Source organism: Theropithecus gelada, chromosome 7a (assembly GCF_003255815.1).
Source record: "Theropithecus gelada isolate Dixy chromosome 7a, Tgel_1.0, whole genome shotgun sequence".
Classification (NCBI taxonomy): Eukaryota; Metazoa; Chordata; class Mammalia; order Primates; family Cercopithecidae; genus Theropithecus; species Theropithecus gelada.
In genome coordinates this window covers 56,196,107-56,219,041 of record NC_037674.1, presented here as the reverse complement: position 1 = coordinate 56,219,041, position 22,935 = coordinate 56,196,107, and the positions used below count along the sequence as shown (strand labels likewise).

At 45.8% G+C, this 22,935-nt stretch overlaps 1 protein-coding gene across 1 annotated transcript in view; it reads right to left on the bottom strand.

Annotated features, from left to right (window-relative positions):
* FAH (fumarylacetoacetate hydrolase) overlaps positions 1 to 8,550 on the bottom strand; it is a 35,701-nt gene extending 27,151 nt beyond the window's left edge. Inside the window, exons 1-4 of the mRNA XM_025389637.1 lie at positions 8,312 to 8,550; positions 3,281 to 3,391; positions 1,586 to 1,707; positions 1,009 to 1,058 (exon numbers count right to left, since the gene is read on the bottom strand). Of these exons, the coding sequence (XP_025245422.1) occupies positions 1,009 to 1,058; positions 1,586 to 1,707; positions 3,281 to 3,391; positions 8,312 to 8,392 (364 nt within the window). The 5' untranslated portion in view covers positions 8,393 to 8,550. The remainder of the gene's footprint in view (positions 1 to 1,008; positions 1,059 to 1,585; positions 1,708 to 3,280; positions 3,392 to 8,311) is intronic.
* Between the last annotated feature and the right edge of the window lie 14,385 nt (positions 8,551 to 22,935).

Genomic DNA, 22,935 nt, shown 5'->3' with positions numbered 1-22,935 from the left:
AGCCTAGACTAGCAACAGTCATGGTGAAGGGTAAGAAGAGGAAGAAAAGTCCACGGGGCAGGTGGAGCCTTAGCTGCTGCTTCCCATCTTCGGTCTCAATGCACAGAAGTAATAGCTGAGAGATTTTTCAAAAGAATAAATCCATACCAAAAAATAATAATAATAACAAGAAAGAGCACCATCAGTCAACCAAACATGATGAGGAATCCCTGAAAGACATATGGTTTGCACAACAGCTGGTTTGCCAAAAAATAGCACAGTCCCATGAGTGCGTGAGGGTAGGGAGTGAGAGGGGCTGGGAGGAGGCAGGTGACTCAGCCCCTGTCCCCAGTCCCGTCCTCCAGTCAGCTTAGCCCAAGCAGCCCAGCGGCAAAGGACTCTCCCCGGACAGCAAGAGCTGTTCCAGAGAGGCAGGGTACCCCAGGGCAGGGTCAACCGGCTCCTCAGCTTACAGGTGCCCGGGTAACCCAGCTGAGGAGGCCTGTGCACAAGGAAGAGGGCTGCGCTTTGGGCCGCAGGCTGAACCAGCCTCTCTCTGCTTCAGGTGGAGAGTTTCAACAGCTCCAACTTCCTGAATGACGCTCCAACCAGACATCCTGCCACGTGCTCAAACTGGGGCCCTTCATAACCCTCTGGCGTCTTTCCTCAAAACTGCTCACAGACTGAGCTCAGAGAACTTGTCCCATAGCCTTTTGGGGAAGGAGAGCAATTTGCTGAATCCTTCTGGGGCAGGCTTGTAGCTGAATCCTTCTGCAGGGAGCCATGTAGCTAGTCATGAACTTGACCAGCCTGCAACTCACTACCTGAGCCAAGATATAGCCCGAGTGAATGCCGGGCTTGGGTGCTGAGAAAGGTCAGTGATGAGGAGGGAGTAACAGCCCCAGAGCCCCTCTATCTCCCCGCCCCCAGCAGGGACCCTCCACCCAGATGCAGAATCAAAGCACCTGGCCAGCCCTCTTGGCCCATGAAGCTGCTCCGTTCTTGCCTTGGTGAAGAGACTGCACTCACCTATGGTGGCTGGAAGGTGCATCGTGGCAGAAGCCTGGGAGATGAATGCACTGAAACACAGAACCAGGGGCTTCAAAGTCAAGCAGGCAGCAAAGCGCGGTCCCACCCACAGGCTCAGTCCAGACCATCCCCAAGATTATCCACAGTCTCCAGTGGGCACCTCCTGGCTGGCCTGGGGCCAGAGCTATGCTGAACCTTTCACAGCTGAGAGGACATCCACCCACTGAAGCCGTCTCTATATTCTACCCTAGGAAATGGGACACGTGGAAACTCTTTCCTACTCTAGGAACCAGATGAGGGCACAGATGATGCTAATGAGGACCGGCTGAGTAAGAGAGAGGGCCAATGGGCCTGGCCTGGCCTAGCTCGGGCAGCTCCAGTCCAGGCACCAAGGCAATCCCAGTCCTCCCAAAGCCCTCCCATCAATATGCAGCTCAGGCAGGGGCTGTATGGGGGCAGGTCTCACTTGACCACACTAAGGCTGCCGAGCCGTGACTCAGAATGGCACTGACCACCACACAGCCCTCATCTCCCCTGCTGCGTCTCCTCATCACCTCCATGACCACGTGCTTCTCACCGCTTCCGAAGTTCAGTGTCATCTCTGAGTCTGGCTTGGCTCACAGACAGCAAGTTCTGCAAGAACACTCTCGCCTCCTTCCAGGCAGCCTGACCCAGGCCCATGAAGCTGTTGAGCACAGGCTAAGACCAAAACACGGAGAAAGAAGATTACGCACAGGAAAACCCAGGGAGTATCCCTCCTGCCAATGGGAGGCCAGCCAGCTTGCCTCCCCCTGCCACTTCTCTCCCATTCACTCAAACTCTCAGGACCTCTGCTCTTAGTTTTGTCATCTATTCATCAAGCTGGAGAAAAGCATATCCTCTCTTGACGTTGCCTCATGCCCTCCTGCACCTGCACACAAGCCCAGGAGCTGCTACCTGGCACAGCAACTGTGCTAAACTTGGCCCAGCCCACAGTTGAAGGTGGCCATGTTCTTCCAGTAGAGGCACACTCCAATCTGCAGAGTGATCACAGCCTAAACTAATTCCTTTCACATCAGTTAAGAAGAGGTTTTGGGCTGGGTGTGATGGCTCATGCCTATAATCCCAGCACATTGGGAGGCCGAGTTGGAGGATCACTTGAGCCCAGGAGTTCAAGATCAGTCTGGGCAATATAGTGAGACTTCATCTCTATTTAAAAAAACATTTCCACTCTGTCACCCAGGCTAGAGTGCACTGATGTGATCTCGGCTCACTGCAACCTCTGCTTCCCAGGTTCAAGCAATTCTCCTGCCTCAGCCTCCCGAGTAGCTGGAATCATAGGCGTGCACGACCACGCCCAGCTAATTTTTGTATTTTTAGTAGAGCGAGGGTTTCACTATGTTGGCCAGGCCCTGTCTTGAACTCCTGATCTCAAGTGATCCACCCGCCTCAGCCTCACAAAGTGCTGGGGTTACAGGTGTGAGCCACCATGCCCGGTCAAGAGCTTTTCTAATTTAAAAAAAGAAGAGGTTTTGTAGCCAGTGAGGCATAGCAGAAAAAGCCCTTGTAGGTTCTAAGAGTCAGAGTTCCAGCTCCAGCTCTGATACTTTTAGCTGTAGAGCTTGGGAAAACAGTGTCTCATTCCAGAATTTCAGGTCCCCATCTAGATGCTCAGGCCCCCATAGGAATTCCAATTCCTATGCCAGAGGGTGGTCAGGAGGATTGAAGGAGAGGATGTGTGTGAAGCTCCTGGCACACAAGAGGTGCCCATAAATCCCACCCTCCTTCCTGACCCATGCAATGACAAGATGCTATATCAAAGTAGCTGACCATTTACAGGGAAGCAAATTCATGCCCATCCCATGTGAACACGTACTTCAGGCTGACTCCTCCATGGCTGCTTCCACAGAACTGGAGGGCAGGGCTCGTAGCTCCCTCCCTTGGGGGCCCACACAGCCCTTGGACAGGCAGAGGCTCAAACAGCTTGACAAGGAAAGTAACCAGAGTTCCTGAAGAGCTTCACCTCAGAGACAACTGGAAACGACCCAGGACTGCAGACATTGAGACTTTTTTCACCTAGGAACTCACCCTGAGGTGAGAAGCCACCCTGAATTATCCCAAGGCCACCTCCTACCAGCTTGTCTGCCTCAAAACAACCCCAACCTTATCCAAGTATAACTTCTGAGACCTCCGATGGCATTACCTTTATCGATAATGGAACGCAAGGAGCATTCTCTTTTTGGCATCTGCAGTGCCACTGAGGTCAGGAACAAGCCGTTTCACAATGTCCTACCTGATTGAAGACATCCTGGTGTTTGGAGAGGACAGGCCCAGTAAAGAGGTGCTTGATGACGCTGAGGTCCAGGATCTGGTCACCAATGGCCACGCCTATCCTCAGTCTTGGCTAGGAGGAAGATGACATGGTCAGCACCAGAAAAAGTCCCTGGCTGGGCTTGGCTCATTTCCTTAGAAAGCCTGCCTATTGAAGAGCCCATGGGTCCCCCTTTAGGTGGCCCTGTGTACAGAGCGGACTGAAGAACCACCTTCTCAGCATCCTGCCCCAGCTCCCTTGTGCCATCTCTGCTTCCAGGACTAAATGGAAAAGAATCTGTGTTCCCTGAATGGGAAATAAATCAAATATCCCTTGGACTAGGGGAAGAGCAGTCAGCCTGGTCCTAGCCACTTAACATGACCAAAGTCCCCTGCAAAGTTCCCTAGGCATTACATAAATGCCTCCAGTGACGAGGAGCTCACCACCTTACCAGGATGTTGGATTATTTTCCAGGTTTAACCTAGGCCTTGGCTCAGGGTAATTCAGTTGTGCAGTGGAGCAGTGAGTGCCCGATGCACAGTGCTGAGGGCCAGGTGGCTTGGATTAATGAGCTCTGTTGTGGCTCAAATGGAGGAGAGCTCAGGTTATAAGGGAGCTGCAGGAAGCCAGACTGCTCAGAACATGCAAGGGAAGTTCCTTTCTGCACCACAAAATCCCAGCATCAGCAAAGATGTCTTAAATATTTGTTAAGGCCTGGTCTTTGTCCCCACAACCCTGAGCTTTGCTCGTCAACAAGAACCAGAGGGCATGTTTGCAGACTCAACTTCCTGGTGCTCTGTCCTGAGTCAGGCTTCCAGCTCTCCTGAACCACCAGCTTGGCCATTTCAGTGCCAGCGAGCTTAGTGGTGGGATTATTGGCTGGCCTTATCTCCATCGGCTGCTCACTGGGGTGGGCTGAGAAAAGATGGCCATTTCTCCATGCATGTCAGCTCTTGGGACCGGGATAGAGCAGAGCCACAATCCTCACCTGAGGTCCCAGCAGAGCCTACCCTAGAAGAGGCTGCCCGGAGAGCTTAGCTACCCATTATCAGCCCCGCTGCCAACTCCCTGTGCCTCAGTCTTCCCCTCCTGAAAATGGAAAATCTGCTGCAGTAGGCAAAGAGCTGAACCACCTGGATCCAAGTGGTTTTCCATTCAGGGAATGTGCAGGTCAGACCCGTGGACCACATCTCTGACCCTGGTCCCCACACCCAGCTGAAGGCAAGAAGGAGCCACCACCACTAAGCAACCTCCAAAATGGGGTCACAAGTGCAGCTGCCTGATGCCTCAAATGCAAACAAAGCATAGAAGCTTCAAACTTGTGCTTCAAACTATGACCTGAGGACCCAGAAAAAGTCTGAGAGAGTGAGTACCCTCTACTTTTAACTTTGGGAGTTATTTTCTTCAGCACAAAACTAGAAGGGGCTCACAAGTCGGATCCAGGATTCCTGGGCTCCAAGTCTGTTCCCTCATTCACCATCTTATCATCTTGGACAAGTCCCTGGTCCTCTCTGGGCCTCAGTTTCCCATATGCAACTTGAGGGAAACAAGCCAAGGAGGGAGACTCCATTTGTCTAACTTCAAGAGAAAAATGTGCATTCCCTCTGTTTTAAAACAGTTGGTCATATCTGATATAAAGTTTTCCAAGGGAAAGCATTACCCAACTCCCAGCCTGACATAGAGGGGGAAGTATGGGATTGGTGTGGGCGAAGGATTACCCAGGTGCCGAGGCAAGAGACTGAAGGCACAACTGTAGCTATACTGCTATACAGTTATAATACAAATCAGATATACAGATGATCATGGACAATTATCAATCATTACTATAAACATTATTAATCATTAGCTTTTAATAGTACTCTTTGTTGCATTACTAATATAACCTAGGAATAACCGGTGGGTATAGGGTGAGGTACTGAAGGGACATTGTGAGAAGTGACCAAGAAGGCAAGAGGTGAGGCCTCTGTCACGCCTGCATAAGGGTCGCTTGAGGACTCCTTGGTCAAGCGGTAATGCCAGTGTCTGGGAAGGCACCCATTACTTAGCAGACCACGAAAGGGAGTCTCCTTTCCTTGGCGGAGTCAGGAAACACTCTGCTCCACCAGTTTCTTGTGGGAGGCTGGATATTATCCAGGCCTGCCCACAGTCATCTGGAGGCCTAAACCCCTCCCTGTGGTGCTGTGCTTCAATGGTCACACTCCTTGTCCACTTTCATGTTCCTCCCATACTCCTGGTTCCTCTTTGAAGTTCTTAGAAGATAGCCGTAGAAGAAATAGTGAAAGTCTTAAAGTCTTTGATCTTTCTTATAAGTGAATAGAAGAAAACGCTGACGTATGCTGCCTTCCCTCTCTGGCTGTGGCTGCCTGAAAGGGAAGGGCCCACTGTCCCATGATCACGTGACTTGCCTGACCTTATCAATCACTTGGACGATTCGCCTCCTTACCCTGCCCCTCTTGTCTTGTATGCAATAAATATCAGTGCACCCAGCCATTCGGGGCCACTACCGGTCTCCGCGTCTTGGTGGTAGTGGTCCCCGGGTCCAGTTGTTTTCTCTTTATCTCTTTGTCTTGTGTCTTTATTTCTTACAATCTCTCGTTTCCACACACGGGGAGAACACCCGCTAAGCCCTGTAGGGCTGGACCCTACAGATTGGGAGGCTGACAGATGTGGGGATCAACCCCATATCTGCCTCCTACTGGCTGTGAGATCTGGAGCATGATGCTTTGCCTCTCTGGGCCTCAGTTTCCTCATCTGTAGAATGGGGACAATAACTTCACAGTAGTTTTATTGTGAGAATTTGATTAATATCTATAAATCTCTCACCACAAGAACAGACACAGGGTAGACGCTATTCATGCCACAAACATTTAGAAAGCATCTTCTCAGTACCAGCACTACACAAAGGCTGCTGAGGTCCTGGGAACAGTGACTTGGTTCCTTCTCTCCAGAAGCAAAAGGAAACACAGGGTGTGGTGAGAGACAACAAAGGCTGGGCAGCAGCTGGGAGCTCTTTCAGAGAGAGTGCTTAGGAGGTGACATTTAAGCTGAGTCCCAAAGAGTGAGAAGGGGCCAAGCATATAGAGAGCAGAGGGACGGGTATTCCAGGCAGAAGGAACAACATGTGCTAAGGCCCGAAGGCAGGAAGCTGCTCTTAGCATGTCTCAGAGACTCAAAGGCAGCCAGTGTGGCTGGAGAGAGCAGAGGCCAGGAGGCAGTGGCAGGGCCAGACCCCAGGGACTTTAAGAAGGCACCCGGCAAACCAGCTCCACACTACTACAATCTCGTTCTCAGAGGCCACCACCCCTACCTTCACAGAGAGCACCCCATATGCCTTACTAGTCCATGAGCAACCAGAAATGGAAGGAAGGCGTCTCCTGTGTCTTCGATCCCAACTCACAGCCTAGGCAGTCTGGACCACAGTTAGGGTTCCTAAGCATTCGCTGAATAAAAAAATGAATAAAGTGATGACTGCGTTCATTGTTATTCCACTCAAATTAGGAAGGGCTGACTGCTGACATGGGGGAAGGGAGGTTTTGCCTTGGCAACTAGTCTTGCCTGGCAAGGCAGCCATCACCGTTGGAATGTCCAGTGCCTGCAGAGAAAGTTTCAGATGAGGCTTGTTCAGCTGGACGGCCAAAGGGCCAACTCTCCACCCCCAGCACTCTATCAGAGGACAGGGGGATGGGGCTCTCTCTCCCAGACATCTGTAGTGGCTGCCCTGCACATGCTGATGTTGAAACAGCAGGACATGGTGTCTGAAAGCCCCTAGCCACACTCTAAGGGACATTAATTCGATTCCCCTGAGAAAGCAAGTCAGAGCACCCTACTGGGGTGTGCCTGCCTCTCACAAATGTTTCTGTCTAATGGATTTGTGCTCCAGGAAAGGTGAGCGAGGACACATCTGCTGAGGGCAAAGTGTTTGAGGACGGCAGAGGAAGGGCTTTGTCTGAAGAAAGGTTGTTGGCCATCACAGGTTAAGGTTTAATGTGCCTCAAATTGTGTCCTCCAGGGGATTTAGTGTCCACTTTCTGTGTCCTTGCAACATCTGGTCAGCCTGGCCAGATATGAAACCACAAGTTGACTCTTCTAGACCAAAGTACTCACTGCAGACAGGCCCATAAAAGGCCAGCCACTTGCCTCCAATGACAAGCCATGGAGGAAGGAGGGGACCCCACTTTCCAGGAAGAAGCCAACTGCCAAGCCCCTCGTTTAGCAAACATTTCCTGATTCTGAGGTTCTATGGCTTACAGAGCTGAATCAGAAGTGTACCTTTAAAGTTGGGAGCAAAAATCTAAGCCAAAAATATCATCAACAAATCCAAGGGAATCTGCTTTTCCAACCTAGGGACCCTCTTATTATCTATTTGCTGATAAACCTCCAGTTTTCAAACACTTATTTCTACCAATCAGACTACACTGACTTAGTCAAAGTTTGTTTCCCTGCCCTCTCTCTTCTGATCAGTGGGGGAATGCCAGGCAGCCCACACCAGGAGCTGAAAGAATTCCAGCAACAGGCAGAGAGAGACACTTGCCATCTTAGATCGCACAGCTCTAAGACAGGACATGCGCGTCCCCCTCTGAGCTGCTACGCATACCGGGTTATCATTTCCTGGGTTCTAGGGTTAGGGGCTATGCAGTGAGATGAACCACCAGCCTCTTGGGCAAGAGAAACACACCGCAACCGCCTCGGAGTAGGCAGCATGCCTGCGTACTGCAGCTTCCGGTAACAGAATCCTGCTTGCTCTGCTTGTCTGGGAGAGTGACACTATTCATTTCATTTTGCATTTAATTCTCAGCAAACCTGAGGACACTGAGGCTGAAAAGTCAAATAATGTGCACAACTAGAAAGTTACGAGGTGGGATTCGAGCCCACAGGCACTCTCACGGAACGGATCTTAAGAGAAAAATGACCCAAGCCTCCATCCCGCCCCTCATTCCACTCCATTCCACTCCATTCCACTGCACTCCACTCCACTCCCTCCCCGCGCCCGGAAGCCGAAGCCCCACTGCTCACGTCGCCTCTGGTGGAGAAGACGCCGTAGGGCAGGTTGTGGATGGGGAAGTCGGAATCCTCGGCCACCGGGATGAAGGACATGCTGGCGAGCACCCGGCACGGCTGCGGGCCTAAGGTGGCGTGCGGAAAGTGGGACTGAACTCTGCCGCCGTGGTCAGGCCCGGCCCCGTCCCCCCGGCCCACCCTCACGGCCTGTCCGGGTGGCACAGCAGGGACCCCGGAGGCTCCTGCCTGATTTTGATCTCACCGTAAACAACCCGCCCCCGAACCCTGAACCCTGCCCCTTCCCTACCCTGACCTCCTCGAGCTCCAGGTCCTCCACAGTCTCGCCTTCTCTTCCAGAGCCCCGCCCCTCCCCTGGCCCCGCCCCTGCGAGCCTCAGGTCCTTCACAGTCTCTCCTCCCTCCCCGATCCCCGCCCCTCCCCTTGTCCCGCCCCCGCGAGCCCTAGGTCCTCCAGTCCCACCTTCCCTCCGAGAGCCCCGCCCTTCCCCTGGCCTCGACCTGCGAGCCCCAGGTCATCCAGTCTCTCCCTCACTCCCCGAGCCCCGCCCCTCCCCTGGCCCCGCCCCCGTCCTGATCCCCTCCCCATCCGCGAGTCCACCTCGGGTAGATCTGGTTCCAGCCTCCGCTCGGGGCAGCTGGTCCTATCGAGAGCAAACCCTAGCTTAGCAGTTAAGGCTCTGCCCTGCATGACTCCAGCCTCGCTCGCCCCAGCTGCTGCCCTGCTCTTCAGCTCAACAGAACTCTTGTCCGCTTCCGGGAAACAGACACTTTCTCCCCAGGAGCTGCTTCCTGAGCTTCAGAAGAATACCCAGTCGCGTCCTTTCTCCCTGCATACCACGCTGCTCCGTCCAGCTATGACACTTCCACTTGTGTTTCAGAGAACGGAACAGTTACGCCTGTTTGGAAGGCTTCAATTAATGAGAATTAATATTCTAAAAAATATAACTCACCTGTTTCACATGCTGGCAGTAAAATGACGTTGACAAACTGCTCAACCTTGGACAAGTTACTTAAACTTTCTATACCTCAGCTTCCTTCTCTGTATAATGTTGATGATAATAGTTCCTACTTCCCAAAATTAATATGAGAATGGAATGAATTAATATTTGTGAAGCACCTAGAATAATGCCTGGCATACAGAGATTATGTGTGTGTGGAAAGAGAGAAAAGGGAGGAAAGAAGAGGAAAGGAAGGGAGGGGGATAAAGGAAAGGAAAGAAAAAAGAAATAGGAAAGGAGAGAGAGGGAGAAAGAAAAGGAGGAAGGCAGGAAAGAAGGGAAAGGCAGACTATCTTAGGGTGGGTTCAAGGTGTTAATCTAATCACTCATGTGCAGTCAGCTGCAGTTTTTTGAGACCACGCCACAGCCAGGACACTTGGAACACACCGGAGAGTGTGCTGTTGTGTTATTGTTGGTGTGAATGATTCAGGTACACTTTTAAACAGCCAGGAGGTCGGCTGAAATCTAGAAAAGTAGACGATAGTCTGGGCAAGGGTTCCCTGAAGATTCTTGAGGAATGTGACACGGTGACTGCTGAGTTAGGGAAGCTGCTCTGCATTTCAGCTTAGGGAGAAGAGGCTGGAAGATGGCAGGATAATGTGAGCTAAGTGGGCCTGAAACCAGAGGGCTTGAGAGGAGCAAGTACGGCACGCAGGGCCCGCTGTTGAGCCCCCCTTCCTAGCCCCTGAGATCACTCTGGTGCCTGTCCACCAGGCATGACCAGTGATCATCACCTAGTAAGGAGCACAGTCTGGGCACAGCCTCTTGGCTCTCATCTCCTGCCCTGAGTGGCTCTGCCAAGGACTGGCTTCAGTTCTTTTAAGTCAGCCCTGGGGAAGGAATGAAGGTGGTCTGACTTGTTCTGGTAGGTTCCTGAAAGAGGAAAAGAAGAGGGGAGTATCCCAACTTGGTGGCCTTATAAAGAGGCATTCCAGGCAGCACTTGATACTTGCCTAATTTAAGCTACTCCTCAGCTGCAAGGCAATGAATTATTTTCACGTTCTGTAGTTGCCCTGCCCCTTCCCATTAAAACCACGAGCTTTCTTATTCCATGTACAACTCTGTCAATACCTAGCAAAACACCTGGCACAGAATAGGTGCTCCATAATATATAAGTCATTAATATAAAACTTGACCAAAAGGAAATGAAGGAATAGCAAATAAGCCCATACTCTATGCCAGGCCATGGGGATACACCCGCAGCTCACATCTTTAATTCCTTTTTTATGGAGCATGTGTTGTGTGGGGGATGCTAGGCCATGAGCTTCTGCTGAATACACACAAGTTAACAAAAGCCTAAATGATAAGACCCTTGGAGAGAGAAAACCAAAGTCTTTTAGGGAAAGGAGGTGGGGCAGATGTATCTGTGGAAAAGGATGTGGGGATGAGATGGCTGAGGAGGGAGTAAGATTTCATAGTTTTAAAATAGACTTCACCAACCCACTAATTATACATAGTGTCTGAAAACGCCAAAGCTGTTCTCTATTTGGAAAACAGCATTTGAAATAACTTGCAAGTAAGTATACTATTTTTTTTCTTTCTCATTTTTTGGAAGAGAATGTGTTGGCCATGTACATCACAATACTTATTAAGAAAGAATTTTAAAAGAAAGATATTGCCCATAATCCCACCAATGTAGTCTTCATATTTTCATGGTTTTTTTCATTCCATTTGTATGCACATGGCTTTTCCATCCTTATAAACTTTACATAGATGCAATTTTTCAGTCTTTCTCTATCTTATTCTCTTGAATATTTGTCCTTGAGGCCCAATAGGCTTCATTATGATCATTGTCATTGGCTAAGGAAGCCTCCGGGGTTCAAGCGATTCTCCTGCCTCAGCCTCCCGAGTAGCTGGGATTACAGGCATGTACCACCACGTCTGTTTAATTTTGTATTTTTAGTAGAGACAGGGTTTCTCCATGTTGGACAGGCTGGTTTCGAACTCCCAACCTCAGGTGATCTGTCTGCCTCGGCCTCCCAAAGTGCTGGAATTACAGGCGTGAGCCACTGCACCTGGCCATATCTTTTCATTTATTTCTGTTTACTTCAATTTCTTTCATTGATGTTTTCTAGTTACCAGTGTACAGGTCCTTCACCTCCTTGGTTAAATTTATTCCCAAGTGTTTTGTTTGGTTAGGGGTTTTTTGGTAGCTATTGTAAGTGAGATTGTTTTCTTAATTTCCAAAAATCCCTTCTGCTGCTTCTATTCATTCCCTGGACCACTGGCAGCCACTTATCTCTTCACTGTCTCTGTAGTCGTGACTTGTCCAGAATGTCATATAATTGGAATCATATAGTATGTAGCTTTTTAGATTGGGTTCTTTCACTTAGCAATATGCATTAAGTTTCTTCTATGTCTTTTCCTGCCCTGAAAGTTCCTTTCTATTATTGTTGAATGCTGTTTCACTGTATAAATGTTCCATAGTTAGTTTGTTCACCTATTGAAGGATATCTTGGTTGCTTCCAATTTTTGGCAATTAAGAATAAAGCTGCTAAAATGTCAGTGTGCAAGTTTTTCTGTGGATGCTTTTGTTTTTTAACCAAGTGTACTTTATTAAATCATTTAAAAAAAAAATTTTTTTTTATGTTGCCCATAAAAAAATGTTTTTTTTTTATGTTGCCTCACTATGTTGCCCAGACCAAACTCAAACTCCTGGCCTCAAGTGACTCTCTTGCCTCAGCCTCCTGAGTAGCTGAGGCTGCAGGCCTTTTTTTTTTTTTTTAATTGCTCTCAGTGTATCTTCTTTGATGAGATATCTGTTCAGATATTTTGCCCATTTTTAGGTTGGATTGTTTTCATACAATTAAGCTTTAAGAGTTTTTTGTATATGTTAAATGAAAGCCCTTTATATGTTTTGCTAATTTTTTCCAAGTCTGTGGCTTATCTTTTAATTTTTTTAACAGCAGCTTCTGCAGAGCAGTTTTTAACTTTAACAGAGTTCAAGTCATCAATTATTTTTCTTTCACAAGTTATGCTTTTAGTGTTTTACTTAAAAAATCGAAACCAAACCCAAGGTTGCCTTGAATTTCTTATATTCTAAGTTTTACGGTTTTGTGTTTTACATTTAGGTCTATGATAAATTTTGAGTTAACTTTTGTGAAAGGTTCAAGGTATCTAGATCCACATTTTTTTGCATGGAAATGTACAGCTGATCACTACTGCTTGAAAAAGTATTCCTATGAAAAAGACTTTCTCCATGAATTGTCTTCTCTCCTTTGTCAAAGATCAGTTAACTATGATTGTGTTGGTTTATTTCCGGGCTCTCTGATATATTCTGCAAATAGTAGTCTTCATTATGGGAGCTTTATAGTAGGTGTTTAAGTTGGGTGGCATCAGCCTTTTACTTTGTTCTTCAATATTGCATTGGCCATTTTGGGCCTTTGCCCCTCCACATAAACTTTAGAATTACTTTGTTGCTATCCACAAAATAATGTGCTAGGATTTTGACTGAAATCACATTGAACTTACGGACTAACGTGGGAAGAACTGACAATATTGAGTCTTCCTAGCACTGAAATGAAATAGCTATTTATTGAAATTATTTTTGATTTCCTTGATTAGTTTTGTCATCTTCTTCACATAGATCTTGTCATATTTTATTAGATTTATACCTAAGCATTCCCTCTTACTGGTGCTAATGTGAATGGTGTTTTTTGTTTGTTTGTTTGCTTGTTGTTTGTTTTGCGAGACGGAGTCTCATTCTGTTGCCAGGCTGGTGTGCAGTGGCGCAATCTCGGCTCACTGCAACCTCCACCTCCTAGATTCAAGTGATTCTCCTGCCACAGCCTCCCAAGTAGCTGGGATTACAGGCGCATGCCACCACGCCCAGCTGATTTTTTGTATTTTTAGTAGAGACAGGGTTTCACCATCTTGGCCAGGATGGTCTTGATCTCTTGATTTCGTGATCCGCCCGCCTCAGCCTCCCAAAGTACTGGGATTACAGGCGTGAGTCAGTGCACCTGGCGTGAATGGTGTTTTTAATTTTAAATTCAAATTTTTCATTGCTGATATATAGCAAAGCAATTGGCTTTTGTATTATATATTAACCTTTTTTTTGTATTAAACTTTTATCCTACAATCTTACTATAATTGCTTATAAGTTTCAAGTGTCTTTATGTAGATACTTTGATTTCATTCCAGATGTTAACATCTTTCATTGGTTACATTCTGTCTCCCATCTCCACATTCTGACTTTCCATTCTACTGGCCTTCTGAATTAATCTTGATGCTTATGTGTTAATAAAAAGAAGGAAAAATGGCCAGGAAGCCAGTCTCTGAAAAGACACCACAACAAAGTATCCTTTCCTAAATTCCCAGTAATATCTGTTTAGATGTTGCAGGGAACAGGCCCCCCATATCTGGCCATAAACAAAATCTCTGCAGCACTGTGACATGCTTGTGATGGCTACGATGCCCACGCTGGAGGTTGCTGGTTTACCAGCAAGGAACACCTGGCCCACCCAGAGCAGAAAACTGCTCAAGACATTCCTAAACCACAAACAACAGCATGAGCGATCTGTGCCTTAAGGACATGTTCCCACTGCAGATAACAAGCCAGAGCCTGTCCCTTTGTTTCCCATAAGGAATGCTTTTAGCTAATCTATAATCTATAGATATAATGCTTATCACTGGCTTGCTGTCAATAAATATGTGGGTCAAACTCTGTTCGGGGCTCTCAGCTCTGAAGGCTGTCACCCCCCGATCCCACTCTGCACTCTATTTCTGTGTCTTTGTCTTCATTCCTCTAGCGCTGCTGGGTTAGGGTCTCCATGACCGAGCTGGTCTCGGCAAGTGGTGCCCATACGTGGGGCTCAAACCCGGGTTGAAGGGTCGCCGGAGTGACAGTTGGAGAACGTGGAACTACACTGAAGGACACCCGAGTACTCTTAAGCAATCCCCGTGGTGAGTCAGAAGGGGGGCTTGGAAGCATCAGGGTAACAATGGGACAAGGGTCGACCAAGGCATGAGGCTTATTTGAGTCTGCTTCAGCAGCTCCTCAGAAAAGGAGGTATGAAGGTTAGCACTAACCAATTTATGCAGAGTTTTAGTGCTTTAGAGGAAACTCCATTTCCTGGAGTTTGTTTCAACTGTGGGAAGCATGGTCATACTAAAAAAGAATGTAGAAAAAATCAGCGAGTCAGGCCACCAGATGGGGGAAACAAGAAAACTACTGAGGCTGAAATATGTCCAAAATGTAAAAAAGGAAAACATTGGGCTAATCAATGTCACTCAAAGTGAAATCAAAGTTTGATAAAGATGAGAACCCAATTTCAGGAAACACCATGAGGGGCCTGTCCCGGGCTCCATTCCAAACCGGGGCATTTCTGGCTCAGGCCACTCCCTCACCCCTGTACAATGCCTGTCCCCCACCACAGGCGGTAGTGCCGCAGTAGATTTATGCTGCACAAAAGCTGTGAGCTTTCCGTCTGGAGAACCCCCACAAAAAGTGCCAACAGGAGTCTGTGGACCCTTTCCAGTGAGGATGGTAGGATTACTTATAGGTAGGTCTAGTTTAAATTTAAAAGGAGTGCAAGTACATACAGGAATCATTGATTCAGATTACAATGTAGGATTACTTCTACGTAAGTCTAGTTAAAATTTAAAAGGAGTGCAAGTGCATACAGGAGTCATTGATTCAGATTACAATGGGGAAATTCAAATTGCCATATCTACTTCTGTTCCCTGGAAAGCAGAGCCAGAAGAGCATATAGCACAGCTCCTGATTGTGCCATATGTGGAAATGGGGAAAAGTGAAAATAAATGAACAGGATTTGGCAGTACAAATAAACAAGGCAAAGCAGCATATTGGGTGAATCAAATTACTGATAAACGTCCTACCTGTGAAATAACTATTCAGGGAAAAAAAATGTAAAGGTTTGGTAGATACAGGAGCGGACATTTCAATCATTTCTCTACAGCACTGGCCGTCTGCATGGCCAATTCAACCTGCTCAATCTAACATAGTTGGAGTTGGTAAAGTCCCTGAGGTATATCAAAGCAGTTATATTTTGCATTGTTAAGGGCCCGATGGACAACCTGGGACTATTCAACCAATTGTAACTTCTGTACCTATAAATTTATGGGGAAGCGATTACAACAATGGGGAGCACAAGCTCTAATTCCTGAGCAATTATACAGCCCTCAAAGTCAAAATATGATGCATGAAATGGGGTTCGTCCCTGGTATGGGACTAGGAAAAAACATGAAAGGTTTGAAGGAACTGCTTCAAGTGGAAAGACAAAGTTCCCACCAAGGGTTAGGATACCGTTTTTGATGGTGGTTAAGCCTCCAGAACCTATACCTTTAAAATGGTTAACAGATAAGCCAATTTGGATAGAACAATGGCCACTGAGTAAAGAGAAACTGGAGGCTTTAGAGGACTTAGTTACTGAACAATTAGAAAAAGAACACATAGCTCCAACATTTTCCCCTTGGAATTCTCCAGTTTTTGTAATTAAGAAAAAATCAGGTAAATGGAGAATGTTAACTGACTTGAGGGCCATTAATTCAGTTATGCCACCTATGGGGACATTACAGCCAGGACTGTCTTCTCCTGCTATGATTCCAAAAAACTGGCCTTTAATAGTCATAGATTTAAAAGACTGCTTCTTTACTATCCCCTTAGCTGAGCAAGACTGTGGACAGTTTGCATTTACAATTCCTGTGGTAAACAACCTGCAGCCTGCTAAGTGTTTTCACTGGAAGGTGTTGCCACAAGGCACGTTAAACAGTCCAACAATTTGCCAGACTTATATAGGGCAAGCAATTGAACCTACTCATAAAAATTTTCACAGTGTTACATTATTCATTATATAGATGATATTCTTTGTGCTACCCTGCTCGAGAAATATTACTCCAATGTTACGATCACTTGCAAAATTCGATTTCTCATGCCAGTTTAATTATAGCTCCTGACGAAATTCAGACTACTACTCCTTACTCCTACTTAGGGACCTTAGTAAATGACACTAAAATAGTGCCACAGAAAGTAACTACACGTAGGGATCAATTAAAAACATTAAATGACTTTCAAAAATTACTAGGGGACATTGATTGGATGTGACCTGCTCTAGGTATTCCTACCTATGCCATGAGTAATCTATTTTCTATCCTTAGAGGAGATGCTAGTCTCACTAGCCCTCAGCAATTAACAAAGGAAGCTAAGGCAGAGTTACAGCTGATTGAGAAGCAAGTACATAAAGCTCAAATAAATAGAATAGATCCAGAGAAGACTCCAGATTTGCTAATTTTTCCAACTCAGCATTCACCTACTGGTGTTATTGTCCAACAGCAGGACTTGGTAGAATGGCTTTTTCTTCCACATACTAATTCACGGATTTTGACTCCTTATTTGGATCAAATCGCTACTATGATAGGAAATGGGAGAACTCAGATTGTTAAATTACAAGGATACGATCCTGGAAAAATTATTGTCCCTCTTACAAAGGCACAAATACAACAGGCCTTTATAAATAGTCTTACTCTGCAAACCCATTTAGCTGATTTCGTGAGTGTTCTTGATAATCACTTTCCGAAAACAAAATTATTTCAATTTTTGAAATTAACTAATTGAATTCTCCCTAAAATAAGTACATTTAAACCAACTGAAGGTGCTGAAAATGTTTTTACAGATGGGTCTAGTAATGGTAAAGCCTCTTCTGCTGGATCGAAAGGTAAAGTTTTTCAGACACCCTATACTTCTGCTCAAAAAGCAGAGCTTGTAGTTGTAATTTAGGTATTGACTGCTTTTGATATGCCTACTAATGTGATTTCTGATTCTTCATATGTAGTTCATTCTACACAGTTAGTTGAAAATGCTCAGCTACGATTCTACACAGATGAGCAACTGATGACTTTATTTCCCCAACTGCAAACACCAGTTACGAGTAGAATGCACCCTTTTTACATCACTCACATTAGGGCTTATACACCTCTTGCAGGACCTTTGACTGCAGGGAATCAAATGGCTGATTGCCTAGTTGCTACTGCAATATCTAATGCTAGACACTTTTTCACAATTTAACCCATGTTAATGCCTCTGGTCTCACACACAGATACAGCATTACCTGAAAAAAAGCTAAAGCTATTATCCAGCAATGCTCAACTTGCCAAATGGTGCATTCCTCATCTTTTACAAGAGGACTTAATCCTCGAGGATTGGAACCTAATTCTCTTTGGCAAATGGATGTCACACATGTTCCCTCGTTTGGGAGGCTAGCTTAGGAACATGTATGTGTGGACACCTTTTCTCACTTTTGGCTACATGCCAATCAGGAGAGTCTTCTGCCTGTGTTAAACATCACCTTTTGCAGTGTTTTGCGGTGACAGGCATTCAGGCTTCTATTAAAACAGATAATGCCCCAGGCTATACTAGCCAAGCTCTAGCTACATTTCTCTCTATATGGAATATTAAACACATTACTGGTATCCCATATAATTCTCAAGGACAAGTCATAGTGGAAAGAATGGATCTCTCCCTAAAATGACAACTGCAAAAGCAGAGAGCAGGAAACAGGGCCTAAGGGACTCTACATATGCAATTGAACTAGCATTATTGACTTAAAATTTTTTGAGCCTGCCTAAAGACCCGATGCTATCAGCAGCTGGTTTCAGACCAAAGACAGAAGCAGAACAACTGGTTTGGTGGAGAGATCCAATAAAAAAAAGTTTGGAAATAGGTAAAATAATAACTTGGGGTAGAGGTTATGCTTGTGTTTCTCCAGGACTGACTCAATAGCCAATTTGGGTGCCATCAAGACATCTAAAGCCTTACTGTGAGCCAGATACCCAGGAAGAGGTTTTGGGAAGATCCCAAAGACCCACCGGTGGCAGCGTTGTCCAAGTTGATGCTGAAGAGGACCCCGACTGTCACAAGCAACACCCGTCGAACACAGTCACCTACCTGGGGACAGATCAAGAAGCTGTTGCAGATGGCAGAAGAAAACCTGAGGAAAGTGGGACAACCAGTCACAATGAGTAATTTAATGACAACTATGATAGTGGTGATCACCATTGCCGTGAGTATTCCTTCAGCAAGGGCTGACACAGAGAACAATTATACTTATTGGGCATATTTACCTTTTCCACTTCTACAGACTGTAACTTGGCTGGACCCCCCCACTGGGGGTATACACTAATGATAGCTCTTGGATGCTCGGTCCTACAGATGATAGAGGCCCATCTCACCCACATGAGGAAGGAACTGTTATATTTCTTTAGGATTTGAACAGCTGCCTATCTGTTTGGGAAAGGCCACTAGTTGCCTACCCCCTCGCTATCAATCTCGGCTGGCAATGATATCTGGATGTATCACTCTGTGGCACAGTTACACATGCTTTCTGGTCTCGGTACTTACCATAATGAATCTGCTCCTATAATTGAGGCATACCACCCTCAAAAACCTATTTGTAAACAGAATTGGACCTGGCCAGAAAAAATGAACATATTTGTTTGGGAAGATTGCATTGCAGAACAGGCAGAGGTGCTGCACAACGATTCCTATGGAATCATTATTGATTGGTCCCCTATGGGGATGCTTAGTATGAATTGCAACTCTCAGTCTGTGTGCCATGGCCACACTATGTTCAACTGGTCTGAACAAAACAGTCAGATGGTAGAAATGATAAGAAGTATGGCAAGAGTTCTTATTATCTGGAAACATGGCGGTATAGTGGTACCTCAACCTCACATGATATGGCCTGCTGTAGGAGCTAAACATAAGAATTTGTGGAAACTATTAATGGCTCATAATAAGATCAAAATTTGGGAAGGAAAATATACTATGCCATCACAATATAATTCTAATTACATTTTAGAACTTGTTGAAAACAATACAATTTGGATATAAAGTTGTGTTCACCCTCCTTTTCTGTTGGTAATGGGCGATCTAAAGTTTGACATCCCTAACTATCATGTAACTTGCCAGGAATGTAGATTGTTCTCTTGTGTGAACTCTTCCTTGTTTAATACTAATCATTCTATCCTAGTAGTGAGAGCTCGAGAAGGAGTATGGTTACTGGTGAAGCTTTCCCATCCTTGGGAAGCCTCTCCCTCTGTACGTATTATTACTGAAATTCTTCAGAAAATTCTGAGATGCTCTTGGCATTTCATTGCTACTTTAATCTTGATTATTATGGGACTGATCGCTGTCACAGCTACTGCGGCAGCAGCTGGAGTTGCGCTACATTCATCAGTGTAGACAGCAGATTTTGTAAATAAATGGCAAAAGAATTCTAGTCTGCTGTGGAACTCTCAAACTAAAATAGACCAAAAGATAGTTAATCAAATCAAAGATCTCCAACAAACTGTAATGTGGCTAGGAGACTGAGCAGCTAGTTTGGAATATAGAACATAGCTAAAATGCGACTGGAAGGAATACTTCTGACTTTTGTATCACTCCTCACCCTTATAATGAATCAGAACATGAATGGGAAAGGATAAAACAGCGTCTAGAAGGACACTCTACAAACTTGTCTTTAGATGTTGCAAAATTTAAGAGAACAAATATTTAAAGCATCCCAGGCACACCTGACCTTAATGCCAGGAACTAGAGTGCTTGAAGGAGCTGCAGATGGATTGGCAGCCATAAATCCTTCAAATAGATAAAAACCCTCGGAGGCTCTGTGATTTCTATGATGGCTGTGCTCTTAATCTGTTGTCTTTGTGTAGTCTGCAGATGCGGATCCCTACTCCTGCGAGAAGCAGCTCACTGTGATAAAGCTGCCTTTGCTTCTATTGCCCTGCAAAAACAAGAAGGGGGACATGCTGGGAACAGGCCCCCTAAATCTGGCCATAAACAGGCCATAAACAAAATCTCTGCAGCACTGTGACATGCTTGTGATGCCTATGACTCCCATGCTGGAGGTTGTTGGTTTACTGGAATGAGGGCAAGGAACACCTGGCCCACCCAGGGCAGAAAACTGCTCAAAGCCTTCCTAAACCACAAACAATAGCATGAGTGATCTGTGCATGAGTGATCTTAGAACAGCTTAGGACATGTTCCTGCTGCAGATAACAAGCCAGAGTCTGTCCCTTTGTTTCCCATAAGAAGTGCTTTTAGCTAATCTATAATCTTTTTTTTTTTTTTTTTTGAGATGAAGTCTCGCTCTGTCGCCCAAGCTGGAGTGCAGTGGCCGGATCTCAGCTCACTGCAAGCTCCGCCTCCCGGGTTTATGCCATTCTCCTGCCTCAGCCTCCCCAGTAGCTGGGACTACAGGCGCCCGCCACCTCGCCTGGCTAGTTTTTTTGTATTTTTTAGTAGAGACGGGGTTTCACCGGGTTAGCCAGGATGGTCTCGATCTCCTGACCTCGTGATCCGCCCGTCTCGGCCTCCCAAAGTGCTGGGATTACAGGCTTGAGCCACCGCGCCCGGCCAGCTAATCTATAATCTATAGAAATAATGCTTATCACTGGCTTGCTGTCAATAAATATGTGGGTCAAACTGTTTGTGTCCCTCAGCTCTGAAGGCTGTCAGCCCCTTGATCCCACACTGCACTCTATTTCTGTGTCTTTTGTCTTCATTCCTCTAGCGCTGCTGGGTTAGGGTCTCCATGACCGAGCTGGTCTTGGCATCATGTTCTGGAAACTATGAGAAAGGGAAGTATAGCCATTTTCAGTTTAGTAAAAACTGTTTTCACATTAGAAAAAAACACGGCTTTGAATTGTGGTTGAAGTAAAGGAATGATTTCAAGACTGCACTGTGCAGTGTAAGTTAGCATTGTAGGATAACTAGGGGAGAGGACACTTTGCACCAGACTTGAGCACAAACATCCGAGACAAATTAGTATGGAAGACTGAAGTACGAGAAAACTCTTGATTAACAGTGTATTTAGGTGTAGTGAAACTGGAAGACTGTGAATATTTGTTTTTTGTGTGTGACAATTTAAAAAAGAAATACAAATTGAATGCTGAGGCTGGTTCAACACCTTTCCTTGCATAACCTTCAAGTTCTAAAATGTGATCATCAAAACAGCTTTATAATTAACTTTCTTCTTTTGATACTTTGGACTTCAGGTACAGAATATTGGATTAATCATAATCCTTGGTTCCAGACACTCTCAGCACTGGTTCATACATGGCCTCTTTTAGTTTTCTAATATAAGCATCCTGACTCTAGTAACACCAAAAAAGCTGGGGCTTTGACCATATAGTACCACTTACTAGCGCATCCCTTGCCACCTCTCATCTAAGGGCATTTTTCTGAATTTTTTCATCATCACCATCCTGCTTTTTACATAAAATCTATCTACTGGCCGGACACGGCAGCTCACACCTGTAATCCCAGCACTTTGAGAAGCCGAGGCAGGCAGATCACCTGAGGTCGGGAGTTCGAGACCAGCCTGACCAATGTGGTGAAACCCCATCTCTACTAAAAATACAAAATTAGCCGGGCGTGGTGGCAGGTGCCTGTAGTCCCAGCTACTCAGGAGGCTGAGGCAGGAGAATCACTTGAACCTAGGAGGCGGAGGTTGCAGTGAGCCAAGATTGTGCCATTGCACTCCAGCCTGGGCAACAAGAGCAAAACTCCATTAAAAAAAAAAAATCTATTACATGCAAATGTATTTTGAAGTGAGCATGTTTCATATTTTTGAGACCAGTTTTGCTTACTATACTGTACTTCTTCCTGCATTTCTAAAACTTACTATACTTGAAGACTTTTTTGCATAATATGCTTCGATTTTGTTGTATCACTATGGATCAGTTTTGGTTACTGTGTATTATTCCAGTGTATGAATATATCACATTATATTCATCCACTCTTTTTCAGTGGGGATTTGAAGACTTGTTTCTGGGATTTTGCTTTTGTAAACAGCACTATAGAACTTCGTTAGGGGTCCCCCATTTATCTTTTTTTTTTCTCTGAGATGGAGTCTCACTCCGTCGCCCAGGTTAGAGTGCAGTGGTGTGATCTCGGCTCACTGCAATCTCCGCCTCTTGGGTTCACACGACTCTCCTGCCTCAGCCTCCCCAGTAGCTGGGATTACAGGCACCCATCACAGCACCTAATTTTTGTATTTTTAGTAGAAACGAGATTTTACCATTTTGGCCAGGCCAGTCTCAAACTCCTGACCTCCTGATCCACCCACCTTGGCCTCCCAAAGTGCTGGGATTACAGGCTTGAGCCACCGCTCTGGGCTGTGGTCCCCCATTTATCTATGTGCAAGTTTTTCTTGGGTATGCACTTGGTAGTGCAATTTCTGGACTATTAGGTATGTAAAAATTCCACTTTAAAAGGTAATATGAAACTTTGTCAAGGATTGAACCACTTTCCACTAACACCAGCAATGCAAGAGAACATGCAGAAATCTGCCAACACTATATATTGACAGATTTTTAATTTTTTGATACTTGAATGGGTATAAAATGGTATCTCATTGTAGTCTTCATTTGCAGTGGAACTTCTCCCACCTTGTAACTTGTCTGTTCACATTCTTTGAAGACACTTTACTGCATTTCAGAGAATAAAATATCCTTTTCTTTTAAAAGACAAATTCATTAATAATACATTTATAGTATGCTTTGTGCCTTGAGAATTTTTTTTTTTTGAGATGGAGTCTTGCTCTGTCACCCAGGCTGGAGTGCAGTGGTGCGGTATTGGCTCACCGCAACCTCTGCCTCC